The following is a 16,077-nucleotide window of genomic DNA, read 5'->3' on the forward strand; positions in this document are numbered from 1 at the left end:
AATTTGTAAGAATTCCTGTATTTGTAGGGCACAACACTGTAATGTTTCTATAAACACTGAGTATTTCTATGTATGAATTCACATGTCTAAGGTGTGCCAACAAATAAAGATTGCATCTTACCTTATCTGATGCATCTTGATGAAATCTGGAAGTTCCAGAACAGATAGTACACACATCAGTGAAGCAAAATGAACTGAAGAAATGAATGAATGAATGATACAGAGCTGTACCAGTGAGTTAATTGTGAAGACATCACATTTTTTTTTGATTTTGTGACATTTGGGGTATTTTTCAATTTTTTCAAGTTTGTGATTTGTTGTCATTTCTTTACTTATTCTAAATAAATAATCATTTTCCCCACTTGATTTTCTATTTGTAATTCTGTATTCTTTTTCTTAAGTTCAGCCCCACACACCTGCATTCACCCCTCTCTGTGTATCATGCATTCCTTGTTTTAATAGAACACATCCTCCAGTATTTTCCTGAGAAATGTGTGTGGGAGTTTGTTGTTTGGAGGTTTTGTTGGTTTTGTTTTTGTTTTAGATTTTGAATGTCTAAATCAGAACCTTACCACTTAACTGGTAATTTGGCTGGGTATAGAATTCTTAGTTGGAAGTTATTATACCTTCAGAATTTTGAAGGTATTGCTTCATTGTCTTCCAGCTTCTAGAGCTGCTGTTGGGAAATGCAAAGCCATTTTGATTTTCATTTCTTCTCATGAGACCCTGGAAATTATCTGGAAATCACAAAATGTTCTCTTTGTTCACAGGTTCCTGAAATTTCACTGTGATGTACCTTGATGTGAGCCTATTTTATCCATTGTGCTGGATGCTCCATGAGTCTTTAAATCTGAAAACTCATGTCATTCGGGCCTGGGAAATTTCTTGAATTATATTACTGATGATGTCGTCTCTATTTCATCTGCTCTCGCTTTCTAGGAAACCCATTATTCAGATGTTGGATCTCCTGAACTGGACCTCTAATTACCTTAATTTTTCTCTCCTATTTTTTACCTTTATCTTTTTGCTTTACTTTCTGGGAAATCTTCCAACTTTTCTATTTATTTTTTAATGTCTACTATAGTTTTAAAATTTTTCTAAGAACTCTTCTGTGGGTCCCTGAATATTCATTTTTTATAAAATCCTGTTCCTACTGTATAGATACAATATTATCTGCTACCTTTCTAAAGAAGTTAGTAATTGTTTTGCTTTGATTTGTTTTGTTTTATTCTCCTTATATAGTCTCTCTTCTCCAAGTTGCTTTTTTTTGTTTAGTTAGTTGGTTGATTTTGACTCTATCATGTTAGATGCTTTCCTCAGATGTCTTGAAATCCTACCGCCTGGTCATATTTAAATGTGAGAGATCAAAAAGCTGAATTGGTGCGGCTTACCAACTGGAAACATCATTGTAGCAATATGGTCAGCCTATTGATGGGGATAAACATCTGTATGTTTAGGTCTTTCCCCTTGAGCTGGTCAGATTCTCCAGAAGAAGACTCTTTCTATCTCCAGAATGGACTGAGACTATTGCAATCTGGGAGGCAAGTTGGGGCCTGGCGGCTAGGGAGCTCAGCATAGAGAATGCATATGTTCCTTTTATCTACCTATTTTTCAGAATGTTTCCTAGGCCTTCAGCTATGCCTGGCACTCCTCAGCCCAGTTCCCTCAGTTTTAACCTCTTCAGAAAACAATGCTTCAGACTTCTGCTGAGGGACAGTTGCCCAGCCAGAAGGAATGGAGTACAGTTTCCAGAGATCTAACTATAGTGTTTTTCAAACAGCTTTCTCCCGGGCTTCATTGTTTTAGCCTCTCCTTCACCCTCCCATTCCAGAATACCTTGTGCTGCCAGTTCCTTAGGGTTGGTTTATTGTTTTGTTTTTGTTTCTTTTTGAGAATTCTATCATATAAATCATGCTACTTCTCAATTTTCCCCATTACTGGCTTACAGTTACCACTTGTCCATCTGCTTTCCAGCTTCCAAGAGGATCCTGCTGTTGTCTTCTGTCTGTTCTCCCTGTCTTTGTAGGCTTATGTCTTTTGTTTTTTAATTCCTGTTTTGTAGTTTTTGTAGGGTTTCCAGAGGGGTCAAAATTAGATAGAATAGTCTGTTTTAAAACTCATCTTTCAATGTCATTTTTCTCTGGCAACAGACTGAAGCTGCCTGGATTTCTTCCAGTTCAGAAATAACCTTTTAAAATGGACTCCTTCCATTCAGCCAAGTTTGTAAAGACAAGACATTTCCAAAATTTGGCAATGCTTCGATTACACTCTACTCCAAGAACCAAGCTATTACCTCAAGGCATCTTGAATTCAACTATGTAGCTGGGTTGTCATGCAAAGGATGCTGAAGTGCCTCCCCACTTTCCTCATCTCTTTCTCTTTGCTGCCATTATCTGGAAGCATCACTAATCCTTCACATCTGAGAATTATTGACTCATGTCATTTACAGAAAGTTAGTTTCACCCTCCCAGCGAGACAAGTTAAGCAAACTTCAGAAAATTATACAGTAAAGAAATGACTTGTTCCTTAGGCTTAAAGCTGTCACAAAGTATTTCCAGTATTTTCAATTCAACACGTTGCCATTATCATCATCATCATCATATGTGGAAAACAATGGTGTTATAGATGCTAGGAAAAGATGCTGGGGTATATATGCCTGCTTAGAATTAGGAAAACAGACACAATCTGCTTTACTCTCCTGTTACCATAAACATATTTGAAAGATGTTTAGATTTTCTGAAAATTTCTTTCTCTTGATGAAGCTGCCCTCAATTCCTTGGGGAGCACCAAAAGCTTTCCTACTTTTCTTATCCTCTTCCTTCCCTCTAGGCCTCAGTTTCCCCATCTGTCTGCCTGAGGCAGAAAGTGAACTGGAAGGTAAACTCTGATGTTCCCCCCAGCTCACAGTCCAGGCCCTGCCATAGATGGAAGGGTGGGGGGGGCAGTCATGTCCACAGCCTGGACATCCCTGCCTCCCTCGTGGACTGTGGGCAGAGTTTGCTTTATTCTCATCATTGAAGATACACAGAAGGAGGGGATGAAGCTCCTAAGAGATGGTTTCTCAGCCCTGCTCCCAATGAGTGTAGGGACAGCCTAGAGAAGCTCAGTTCCCCCAAGAATCAAACAAAAGTGGGAGCTGAACGTAGACCAATGCTCTTTCATGTGTTCTTCTTCCAGGTTGTTCTGGGTGACCCTGGCCCAGCCTCTGGCTGCCCACTGGCACAGACAGACCCAGGGGGGCCCTTGGAGTCATTTTGGCAGAACCTTGGTCTGCTAGCTGAGAGTCCCTGAACCATCCACTGCCTCTCCTTGTGGCCCTGTGACCCTGGATATGGTGTGTGGTCTGCAGGGGGTAAGAAGAATCTATAGGACCTCGGAAACCAGAGAAAGATGGGACACCAGCAGCTGGGAGGAGGAAAAGATACCCAGCGCCATTGATTTACAGCCCAACGACTGGAGTAAATGCCTCACGCTAGTACCATACATACTATTCACAACTCAAGGAAGGGGCCTCTGTGGACCTGTTCAGGTTTCTTCTCTTGGCCCTCTGCAGCCTCATGCATTTATTCACTCATTCATTCACTCTTCAAAAATGTAACAAAGCAACCCCGTTTGTGGAAACCCCTTCAGGGGCTATCAAATCCTGCCTCCATAAATTACTAACTGGCCTGGTGACCTTGGGCAGGTTGAGTGACTCAGTAAATGTTTCAACTGTTATATGGAAGGGTTGCTGTGAGCACTAGAAATACTGTGAAGTGCCTGGAGTTGGCTTCAGGCTCACAGTTTGGCAAAGAATAGCTGTAGCACAGGCGTTAAAGTCCAGCAAGCCTCCAGCCCAAATGAGGAAGCAGAGGCAGAAGCCAGGACTTGATGATCCACAGACATGATCCCCCGGAAAAATGCGCGGCACAGTGGCCTCCTTTGTCGCCCGGAAAGTAAAAGGAGGCCTGACTGGGTTCCCCAAGGGCGACCTTCGCGCCTGTAGACAAAGTCTTGAGAAGGGCGCCAGCTAGCCCTCGGAAGGTGGCTACAGGTCCCACTGCTCTGGACGAGAGAGGCGGGTGTAGAGGCAGGAAGGGGAGGAGGAAAGGGAGGAGGGGACTGACCCAGCCAGCTAGGGCTCCCGCGGCGCTAGGCGGAGCCAGGGCCAGTCCGGCCCGCGCTCAGGTGAGCGAGACGGGACGGAACTAACAGAAGCCCGTGCCAGGGTCGGGCCCGCGCCCGCCGCTCCGAATCACGGGCTACATTCGCTTTCCCCGCCGAGACCGAGGCGCCACGGAGCCATGGCCGGCCTGAACTGCAGGGTCGCGGTCGGACTGCTGGGGGTCCTGCTGCTGGGCGCTGCGCGCCTGGCCCGCGGATGGGGTGAGTGCGGCGCTGCCAGTGCGCGGAGCGCTGAGGGGGCACTGGGCTTTGAGGGTCTACACCGCCCGCCACGGTGGGGCGGGGCGGCGCGGGCGGGGGACACAGACGGCTGGGGCCCACCGGAAGCCCGGCTCCGGGGCGTGCCGCGTCGGGAGTGGTGGCCGTACCCTCCCGCATTCCGCGCGACCTCGCCCAGGGCTCAGACCACGGCAAGTGGAGGTGTCCCCGAGCGGGGAGCACCGCGGTGGTCGGGGCCACGAGTCAGGCGCCGTCAGAGAAGGAGAGAAGGGCGCGCGGACGCCGGGCCCGGGGAACCTCGCTGAGGTGGCGCCCCGCGCGCTCGGGGGCTCTACCTGGATTATCGATGGCGCCGGGCTGGGCGTGAGGAGGGAACTTCACTCTCTGGCGCACCCTCTACCTCAGCGCCTGGGTCAGAGAGACGGGGCGAGAAAACGGTGGTTTGGCGCCACAACATCCCACCTTTTTTCTCACCTTTTCCCCTGTCCGTCCGCTCCTTTCTCGCTCTCCCGAAGTTTAGGAACATTAATCCAAAAATGAAAGCACTTCTGTGCCGCGGAGGCTCTGCACGACTCCGCCCCTCGCACCCGTGGGTAGTGGACTTGGACAGCGGAAGGGGGTCGGCAGAGGGGGCGGTCCACAGTTGTGTGGGAATTCCGAGTTCCGGTGGGGGGCAGGGACCGCCACATCCCAGCTACCTGGGCCTACGAGGAGCCCTGTGGGCCCTGGAAGCATTAAAACCGTACTGGTCTCTTCATGTAAGAACTTGATTTGAGGCCTTTCCTGAGACTAGTACAACTTTTGTGTTTTTAAAAGAGCTATCCAGGAAGCGATTTGGGTTTTTGATTACCCTTTGCTGCATCTAAGGGGACGTTTGTGTTTGGCAGGCAGGTATATTAGAGGAAATTAAGTTAAAAGAATCGATCTAAGCAGATGAGTTGAACTTGGGCGTTCCGGCAATTGCCATCATGACAAATCCGAGACTGGAAAGCTTCCTGGTTCTTTTCTCCAACAGCAGTGAGGTGACATATTGCTGCACAAAAGATGGGACGTTGAAAATATTTACTGTGTTTATTGTAATTTGGACTGAGTTTTCAAGATTCCCTTGAAGAAAACGTCAGTTTAATAATAAAGAGTAGAGGCTTCCCTGGTGGCGCAGTGGTTGAGAGTCCGCCTGCCGATGCAGGGGACATGGGTTCGTGCCCCGGTCCGGGAAGATCCCACATGCCGCGGAGCGGCTGGGCCCGTGAGCCATGGCCGCTGAGCCTGCGCTCTGCAACGGGAGAGGCCTCAACAGTGAGAGGCCCGCGTACCGCAAAAAAAAAAAAAAAAAAAAAGAATAAAGAGTAATTTAGCTAATGAAAGTAGGTGTAAATGTATGTGTGAGGAAAAATAGTGTGCCCATCACACTTGAGCGCTGTCTTGAAACTCTGGGAATTGTCTGAGATGTTTCCGGTTGTCTGTGATAACAGTTGAGAACTCCTCCAGTAAGAGTATGGTGTAAATCAAGGCATCAGTGCATTACTGACAACTATGACAGCTTATCCTGAACTGGCTTGTGTTACATGTCTGATTCCTCCCTGTGGCCTGGAGAGGCTGCCATTTTGGTCTCCAGTGAGTCCAGTGGAGTCTGTTCTTTCCAGGAAGTTCTTGACTGTTGGAGCCGTGTCTCTTGGTTCATTGTATAGATACAGGGAAGCCCAGGAACTTTCCCATTTTACCTTCTTAAATCTTTCCTGTGGTCTTAAGAAGTGGACCTGTGAGGCCACATCTCTGGGCTGAACTAAAGGTTATCCCTTTGTGGTTGGAGCAGTCACAGAGTACATTTGCTTTGCCCAGAGTCTTGGGGTTGATCTAACTGGTGGAGACCTTCGAGAAGTTAGTAGAGTCTGTCCTGAAAAGATGGAGAGAACCAGAGAGCCTAGCACAGTGGATTTATTTTATAAATCCCTGAACTCTCTTAAGACTCTGCAGAGTGAAAATGATGTTGGTGTCACTGAAGAGATGAAGAGTAAAGGAAAGTTTGCATCTTGGTGGGGTGTGTTTGTTTGAGTTTGGTATTCCCACCAGCTCTCCCACTTCTAAGAATGAAAGATTGGTTAAGTTAAAATAGCCTTGTTAAAACCTCAACTTAGGGACTTCCCTGGTGGTGCAGTGGTTAAGAATCTGCCTGCCAATGCAGGCGACACAGATTTGAGCCCTGGTTCTGGAAGATGCCACATGCCACGGAGCAACTAAGCCCGTGCTCCACAACTACTGAGCCCACGTGCCACAACTACTGAAGCCCACGAGCCTAGGGCCCGTGCTCTGCAACAAGAGAAGCCACTGCAATGAGAAGCCCACCCACTGCAACGAAGAGCAGCTGCCGCTCACCACAACTAGAGAAAGCCTGTGCGCAGCAACGAAGACCCAACACGGTCAAAAATAAATAAATTTATTTATTTTTAAAAAAAGTTTAGTCTAAGAGATTCAAGTAGGATAGCATTTTAAAAAAAAAAGAAAACGAAAGAAAAAAAAAAACCTCAACTTAGTGGCTTTCCAAGAACCACTCAGGTACCAGAGTCTGGGTCAGTGACCCCATTCTTGCCGCCATTGTTTCTTGCCAAAAATATGAGTAGGCATCAAATGACGTGTTCACTCACCCTGGTGAGTGTGTGTGTTCATCATTCTTCAGATTCAAATGTGTAACTGGCAGAACTGATGAGTCCTCCCCCCACTCTAACCCCCACACCCACACAGACTGTTTCTCTGCTGGCTGTAGACATGTGCCCGAGTGCTGACCCATCAGCCTCAGGGGTCACTTCATATGTTACCGTTTTGTCTGCAATGACTGTACCCTGCCCCCCCACATTCTTCTAGGGGTTCTCCCATGCTATCAATGTGGCAAAAGGAAGTTGAAATTACTTAAATGTTTTAAGTAATATATATATAATTATTGTAGAAAAATTGGCAACAAATATAACAAAATATCTGTGAGCAAACCACCTTGGTCATTTTGGTGCACAATTTGAGTGTGTGTGTGTGTGTGTGTGTGTGTGTGTGTGTGTGTGTAAAACCAAAAATGGGACCATCCCTTTGTATAGCTTTAACTAGTCCCCTATTGGTGGACATTTAGATTGCTTTCAATTTTTCCTACTAAAAATAGAACATGTCCAGAGTTTCCCTTGTGGCGCAGTGGTTGAGAATCCGCCTGCCAATGCAGGGGACACGGGTTCGATCCCTGGTCCGGGAAAATCCCACATTGCTGCGGAGCAACTAAGCCCGTGTGCCACAACTACCGAGCTTGTGCTCTAGAGCCCGTGAGCCACAACTACTGAGCCTGCGTGCTGCAACTACTGAAGCCCGTGCGCCTAGAGCCCCTGCTCCACAACAAGAGAAACCACTGCAATGAGAGGTCCACGCACCGCAATGAAGAGTAGTCCCCACTCACTGCAACTAGAGGAAGCCCACGTGCAACAACGAAGACCCAATGCAGCCAAAAATAAAATAAATATATATATTTTTAAAAAGCTTTAAAAAAATAGAACATGTCCAACAATAGGGGTCTGTTCAGTAAAAAGACGTTAAAAATTATATAGCACAGATTCTATAATGACATGAAGTGATATTATCTTTGCATTGCTAAGGTTATAAAATAGTGTCAACTGGATTATCCCATTTTGATATATCTGAGAATGTGTTCCTGTGGCTCTATTCTGCACATTCTTGACTATTTGCTCCAACTAAAATTCTGGAAATAGAATTGCTGGGATGAAGAGTGGAGAAGAGGTTAAGGTTTTGGATACACATGTCCATGTTGCCCTGTGGGTAGCTTGTCCTGTTGTTCTGGTGTACCTTCCTGCCAACAGAGTATGAATGCCCTTTTCCCACGCTCCCTGGGCTGTCATCATTGTTGTTTCACTAGCAACTATGGGAGAAGCATTCCTCCCTCTAGCTCAGCAAGCAGGGTCTGAACGGTGTTGGTGGGTATTCAAGAATCTTAGGAGTGCCCCAGCTAGGTGGTACTAATAGTCCAGCAGCACTTTTTTTTTTTTGCTAAAAACAAAAACCCAGAACTGAGTCCCTTGGCTTATAACACAAGCCTCACCTTCGATTTTGCTCAGTGGTGCTGACTTTGGTTTGGATGGAGGAGAAGGGGAGTTTGCTGGTAAGAAGGATCCATGATTGAGGTCAAGATGGGTGGGACAATGGGGGCGTGATATGGGGGAGCCATAGCTAAGGCTCTCCACCTGGGTGATTAAGAAAAGTTCACACCCCTTAATTATCATTCTAAATTATAAAAATTATTCCACAATCAAATTATTTCAAACCACTTCCTACAACCTTGTAATTAGCCCATCACCTTCTCCTGGGCAGCTGGCAACATTTTAGAGAAACCAGCAAGGAGAGCCAAGTCCCCTTCCTCACCTCTTTGTAGCCTTGGGTTTGTATTCAGTACACAAGATTTTTGTTTCTTTGTTTTTGTTTTTTTATTAATTACTAACTACTACTTGTAATACCTAACACATATTGAGCTTCTGCTCTGTGCCAGCCACTCTTCTGAGTATTTTACGTGTAAGCATCTCCCACTTAACATCAGTAATTCATCCCTAAAAACCAGACATACTGCATGAAAACACTAACTGATGACCTACATCTCATTATTTCATGTGGGACAAACTATAAAAACCTACTGCACAAAACCCAAACCCCCAACAGTTTCCAAAAGCATAATGAAACACCAGAAGATACCCATATATAATTAACAACCAATTCTATTAAATGTAAAATGCATGACATCCCTTCTGGATTGCCAGACCATTTACTGTATGTGGCTCTTCACAGACAGTTGCTTTGTGTGTAATAACTTCCTGCAGCCCTTTTGTTGGCAGTCGTGGCGTCTCCACCAGATCCTCGCATTCTGCCTATTTTGTTTGCAACATACATTTTTTTTCAAATGTTGTATTGTGTTTGGAGATGTAAATATACATATTTCCTAAATAGACATTGGCCAAAAATAACTGTGATAGATGACACAATGTTTGAGTAATAAAAACTCAGCTGTTTCCTCTTGTGAAAATGTAAATCCAGGAGGCGTTCTTGAGTAGACCTGCTAGTCATTTAGCTCTCCAGCCTCAAGCAAGTACTCCTATAAGCCCTTAATAGAGGGGCACAGAAAGGTAAAGTAACTTGCCCAGGGCTACGCAGCAAGTATGTAGTGATGCTGAGATGGTAGCCCAGGTAGCCTGACTTTGGAACTCAGCTTCTGTCACCAGTGTGCCATGCCCCCTGTGCACAGTGGGACTCCTAAAGACAGCATTTGCTGGTCATCTTAGAGACAGTGTCTGCACTCCAGACATTTTCTTTCATTTTTTGAAAAATCAGCCAACACTTACTGAGGGCTGTGTTCATATTTGTTCTAGGAATGTGTGTTTTTTGTTTTTAAAATGTTTTTTTTTGAGGTCACATTGGTGTATAACATTGTATAAGTTTCATGTGTACAGCATTGTATTTCAACTTATGTATACCCTACGGCGTGCTCATCACCAAAAATTTATTTTCCGTCTGTCACCGTGCAGTTGATCCCATTTTCCACATTTGCGCCCCCCGACCCCCGACCCCGTCCCTTCCCCTCTGGTAACCACTACTCTGTTCTTTGAATCTACATGTTTTTTTTTGTTCATTTATTTTGTTTTTTGTTTGTTTGTTTTTTATGTTCCACATATATGTGAAATCATACAGTATTTGACTTTCTCCATCTGATAGCTTAATACCCTCAAGGTTCATCCATGTTATCGCAAGTGGCAAGATTTCATCTTTTTTTGGCTGAGTAATATTTCATTGTTTGTGTCTGTGTGTGTGTATCTATCTATCTATCTATACATATATATCACATCGTCTTTATCCATTCTTCCATCAGTGGGCATTTAGGTTGTTTCCATATGTTAACTATTATAAATAATGCTGCTATGAATATCTGGGTACATGTATCTTTTAGAATTAGTGTGTTTGTATCTTTGGGTAAATACCCAGAAGTGGGATAGCTGGATCATATGGTAATGTGTATATGTTTTTAATATGTAAACAATATAAAAACTGTACTTAGAAAAAGAATTACCTGTACGTGGTAACAAAATTTCAAATAGTACAAAATGATCTGTGGCGGGGAGAGGGGAGTATGTCCCCTTCTACCTCTGACCCCAGGCCTCCTCCCAGAGGCAGCTGTGGTTTCTTGTGCATTGTTCCTGAGCATGTACAAGTTTACAAATATACATACCTCCCTTCTTTACACAAAAAGGAGCACAAATATAGTATATAGTATAGGATGTGTCCCATATGCGTCTTGATTTTTTTCATGTAGCAATCCATCTTGGTTCTAACTCCATACCAGAACATACGGAGCTGCCATGCTTTTTGACAGCTGCATAATATTCCTTGTCGTGGGAGCATCATGTTATATTTAACCAGCCACTTGTTAGTGGATTGTTTCCAATCGTCTGTTGCTATGAACAGAGCCTCACTGACCATCTTTACAGCTGACTTTTTTGGGTATATGGACAGGTTTATCTGTAAGTGAAATTCCTGGATGAGGAGTTACTGGGTCAAAGCGTTTGTACAGAAAATGTCAAATAGAAGAAAGTGAGTAATAGGGGAAGCAGCTTGCCCAAGAGCCCAGCTAATAGGTGGTAGTGCCCTCTGTAAATCTGGGCAGTCTCGTTTCAGAGTACAGGCTCTTAACCACCCCAGGCTGCAATTTACTCCTTTCTTTATTCTTTCCAGTTGAAACTAATCATGAACTTTAGGCAAGGGAAATATTTTGAATTTCCTTTCAAATATTTACTTTCAGTTCCGTGATCAGAATGCCATGAGCACTGTGTATTGAGAAGGCTGAAGACGGGCTTGCACTCTGATAGCTCCTCATGTTTGCATTGAGGACTGATTAATTCTTTATGACTTTTTACCTTGATAAGTCTAATAGTTAAGGTGTAACACCCTTTGAGCTGCTGTAACACAGACCCAGATGTGTCTAATGGCTCAAACGCAATAGATGTTTATTTCTTACTCACGGAAGGTCCTAAACAGGGAATCTCCTCCAAGCAGCGATATGGGGACCCAGGCTCCTTCCACTTTCTGACTCCACCATCTTCAAGAAGTGTGACTTCTGTGTTCATCCATATCAAACTGATGGAAGATCAAAGAGCAGGAGGGGTCTTACATGGAGGGTTTTATGGTCCAGGAATGGAATTTGTTTCATATCAATTCTGCTGCCACTCTGTTGACTAAAACTCAGTGGCATGGCTCTATCCACCTGAAAGGGAGACTGAAATGTAGTATAGATGGGAACCCAGGAAGAAGTCATCGTCGCGGGCAGAGTGGTATGAGTGCCAGACTTAAGGGTCAGGACACCTGGTTCTAACTTCAAGTCTTGTCAACAGTTAGCCTTATGACTTGGGAAAAGTTGCCCTGTCTCCTTAGGCCTCAGTTTCCCAGACTTTCATGTAGGGGCTTGGACCATGCAGAGGAACCACCAGCCCTAATGTCTTATGAGCTGATTTACATGAGCTGATTTGTGGATCTTCCGGAGACCCCTGAGCTATTGGAAGAGCTCAGGCAGGGTCATATCCAATCCCCATTAGGAAAGTGGCTGGAATGGTGCTTGGCACATAGCAGGCACTTAATAAATATCTGTGGAATAAACAAACGGATAATCCAGGTCAAGGCCAGTTCCTTTTAGGAGAGGGTATGAGCTTGTAGACATTAGATGACTTCTTCAGGTCACTGTGAGAAGGTGGCAAGGGCAAGAAGGTCTAAAGCCCAGGTCTTCTGGCTCCAAATCTGATGCAAATCAGACAGAAGAGGAGGAGGAGGGAAGCACAGTCCCAGTGACTGCGTGTGTGGACTGGGAAAACTAGAAAGTAGAAAAAAGAAAATGTGGATTGATAGATGGGGCCACAGCTTTCTGTGTCCCTTCAGGGTGTGGAAGACACCTCCTTGGTGGTCTGGGTTCTCTTCCTCACCTCAGGACCCAGGATCTTCATTCTGTAGAACATGCTCATAAGTCTCTGCTGGTCCACTTCCAGGAGGAAGTGGATGGGGGTGTGGGTGGGTTTTCGGGAATGCAACCCCACTCCTGGATACTTGCAAGGGAAAAACTAGAAAATGATGGCGATACAGTGAAAGAAGCAAGGTGTAAAGTAGTGTGTGTATGTACAGTGTGACTCTAGTCATAGGAAAAAAGACTGGAAGGAAGAAGTTACACCAGAAGTATCTGGCCTACAGTGTAGCCAGCAGAGCCCTCCTGCATGAAGGATGGTTTGCTGGTAGCCGTGATGATCATGACAAGGACTTTGTATTGTCCTGCACATTCTCCCATGTGAACCACATTGCTTCACAAGATCCCAGCTTGGTTCGTGTGGTTTGGATTTCTCTAAACAGTAATACTGATTTGTGATAGAATACAGTAGAAAATCAGAATTTGTTTTACAGACATATACTTCACAAACTTTTATAAAATGTAAAGTTCTTTCTTCAGTTACTGTACTTAAAAAATAATCTGCACTTTTCAGTTCTCTCCTGAGTACAGCCCAAGCCAAGGGCACCCCTGAGAGCCTTGTTAGTCTGACTTTGCCAGGGAGAGGCTGCACTCTTGGACGGGCCGTCCATTCTGCCAGATGGAAATGCAGCTCAACAATATACTATGAGGCCATTAACCACCTCACCCTAGACTGTGAACATCTTTAAATAATAAATTCGGAAATATTTTGAAAAAACAAATTATAACTGTTCCATGAGCACCAATGGTATAAGTTTCTTTGTTTTAAGTGAAGTGCAAATATTCCCTACCCTCAATGGCAGACACCAAAGCATTCTGGGGGAAATGTGCCACTTCTGTAAAAGCTTATGGGTGCCTACGTGCTGTCTTTGGCTGGGACAATAAAAGACAGTCTCCAGAATTGAGTTCATCAACTTTCTGCATCCAAAAATTACACAGAGTTCAAGTCAGGCTGTTGTTTTTGTTTTGGGGTCTGCCCACTTGGCCATCTCCAAGTAATGTCACACAATGCTTGGAGCCATGAGGAGACTTCTCAACACTTGACAATTTGTGGTCCAGCTGAGAGCTGGACTAGGATGGTGTATGTCCAGGCACGTGCCAGATTCCTTCAAGCAGATGCTTTATCTTCCATCATTGGGCTGGTGGTGGGGACATCAAGCTATTTCAAACAAGGATGTTTGGCTGAAACATTTTTTAACCTGATAACAACTCACAAACATTTGGTGAGAGGTCCCAGGACATCATGGAGGATGCAGAGATGGTGAGATGAAGCCCCCGAGTGTGAAGGGCAGACAGATGCCTAACTCTGGTGCACAGCGGCACACCGGCCACGGAGGAGAGTCCAAGAGCCAGCAGCACAGAGGGTGAAGTTATCAAATGCTGCTCCTCCTGCTAGAAGTCTACGCTATGCTGGAGGCCCCAGGAAGCTGGGGACACTGTCTCGGGAGGACTTAGCCTGTGGTGATGGGCTGTCTTTACCACGAACCGCCCTGCTGACAAGTCTCACTGGAGTGGGGCCCTGGAGTATCTTCGAGGCATAGACCCAATGAAAATAACGTCTGTAAATCACTCAGCACAGTGTCCAGCCTCGAACAGATTCCTCACTTAATAATTGTTGTTACTTTTATCATTTGAGTTGAGCCCAAGAAGAACATTGAAATTTTCAGCAGCAGACAACATGGACCAAACTGCCAGGCCGTTGTCTGTGTAACCAGGTTGCTTTTGGGAGACATTTTGGTTGTTTCAGCCTCTGCTACTACATACTATGCTTCAGCCCCTATCCCAGTGCGGTCAGCTTTGGGCCCTTATGAGGAACGGGAAGCTCCTAGAATCGAAGCTGCTGGATTTAAAACTGCAAGAAATTGTTCTCAATGACACTAGAACATGTTTTTAAAAATTGTTTGCGGGTAAGCACCAGCGCACGCCAGTGCATGCGTGCATGCATGCACGCACACGCACAAACACACACATTTTCTTTTAGCCAAGGAACTGACCAGACCGGTTTTATGTGACTTAAACATCAGGCCCAATTACACATGAGAAGTGAAAAGAACTTCCTAGTGGGCTTCCAAAGATTACAGCTGTCCTTGTGAGCAGGTGTCATAAACCGAGACTGGGCTGGAGTGTGCCAGGCCATGAAACCAGAGCTGGATATTCTGTGGAGTCTGGCAGGGCCCCTGCTTTCATCCCTGCTGAGAGGTGGAGGATTGCCCAACTGCCCTGAAGTTGCTGACAGTCTTATCAGGCACTTCAGCCGTGGGCTGTCAGGAGCAAGTTCTCAACTTATCACAACAAAGAAGACGTTTTTTTCAAATTGTAGACAGTGCTTGGGTCATTTTGCAGAAGCCCATCCCAACACAATGCAGCCAAACCCTTGAAATAACATCTTCCAGCCTCCCTGGTCTCTGCTTCTGTGGGAATACAATTCCAGTTCCAGCCAAGAACCGTGGGACACCAAGGAAGGTATGTCCCACTGGCACCTTGAAACTCCAGATAAGCATCTTCTTCTCCTTCCCCTGGTAACTGGAGACTGGAAACAAGCCAAATGTCCATGATTAGAAGACTGGTTAAATTAATGATGGTACATCCAAACAGTGGAATGCTACATAGCCATTTAAAAGAATGGTGTGGCTCTTGGTGTACAGACATGGCATAACCCCCCCAGATATATTCTTGAGGGGAAAACACAAGATTCAGAACAGTGAGGATGGTATGCCACCCTTTGGCAAAGTGAAATGAAATAACATAGGGGTGCCTTATAGAGATATGCTTGCATATTTTACTTCGTGCTTCATGTATTTTTTATCTAAAAGTAAAATATATTTTTCAACTTTATTGAAATATAATGTACATACCATAAAATTCACCACTCAACTGCACTGTTTGATGAGTGCTGTCAGGTGGTACAACGTTTCAATCACCCTGCAAAGTTCCTCCAGACCCCTTTGCAGGCAGAGGCCCTGCCCTTTGGCCCCTGGAAACCATTGAATTGCCTTCTATCACCACCGTTTTGTCTTAAAAATAGTTTTAAATTAAAAAACAAAATTTAAAGCCAGCTATGGGTATAGCAATGATTCTGTCTTCAAAAAAGTCTACAGATGCTTCCTGCAAGAATTTGGTGTATAGAAGGGATGGAGTAGAAGTATTAAGTCACTGGGAATCAAGGAACTAATGACCAAAACTGCCTTCTCCACCTGGAGCAGCTTTTCTTGAAAAACAATTTGCTGCATTTCCCACCCCCCTATCCACTGTTAGGGCCTAGCACTGAGCAGGCCTAGAGAATCTGATTTTTGCCTAGACTGTCTTGAAAAGATCTAGCCTAGTCTTGGGTTATTTGGTAACAGATTCCATTCATTCCCCAGATGTTGGAGGCCCCTTGTGCTGGATGCTGGACATTGAGAGGTAGAAAACCCTAGTCCCTTGCTCTCTGGGGGCTCACCACCCAGAAGGGATTCAAACATGTAAACCAGGAGCTACAAATGGGTGGCCTGAGGACCTTGGCCCAGTTCTGTTTGATGTGTTTTGAAAAAAGCTGAATTACAATATATTTAGTAGAGCATGTATCCTCTGATTCAATAAAGACCCTCCTCACTATGTTGGCTTTTCTCATTTATATTACCTGCCTAGGCCCTGAAAGCATTTGAGTTTGAGACAATATGCAG

General features: G+C 44.9%; 1 protein-coding gene across 1 annotated transcript in view; it reads left to right on the plus strand.

Moving 5' to 3' along the window:
- Positions 1-4,161: 4,161 nt before the first annotated feature.
- Positions 4,162-16,077, plus strand: part of CDCP1 (CUB domain containing protein 1) — a 54,643-nt gene continuing 42,727 nt past the window's right edge. Inside the window, exon 1 of the mRNA XM_060162183.1 lies at positions 4,162-4,365. Coding sequence (XP_060018166.1) covers positions 4,284-4,365 — 82 coding nt within the window. The 5' untranslated portion in view covers positions 4,162-4,283. The remainder of the gene's footprint in view (positions 4,366-16,077) is intronic.

The sequence above is a fragment of the Lagenorhynchus albirostris genome, chromosome 10 (genome assembly GCF_949774975.1).
Source record: "Lagenorhynchus albirostris chromosome 10, mLagAlb1.1, whole genome shotgun sequence".
NCBI lineage: Eukaryota > Metazoa > Chordata > Mammalia > Artiodactyla > Delphinidae > Lagenorhynchus > Lagenorhynchus albirostris.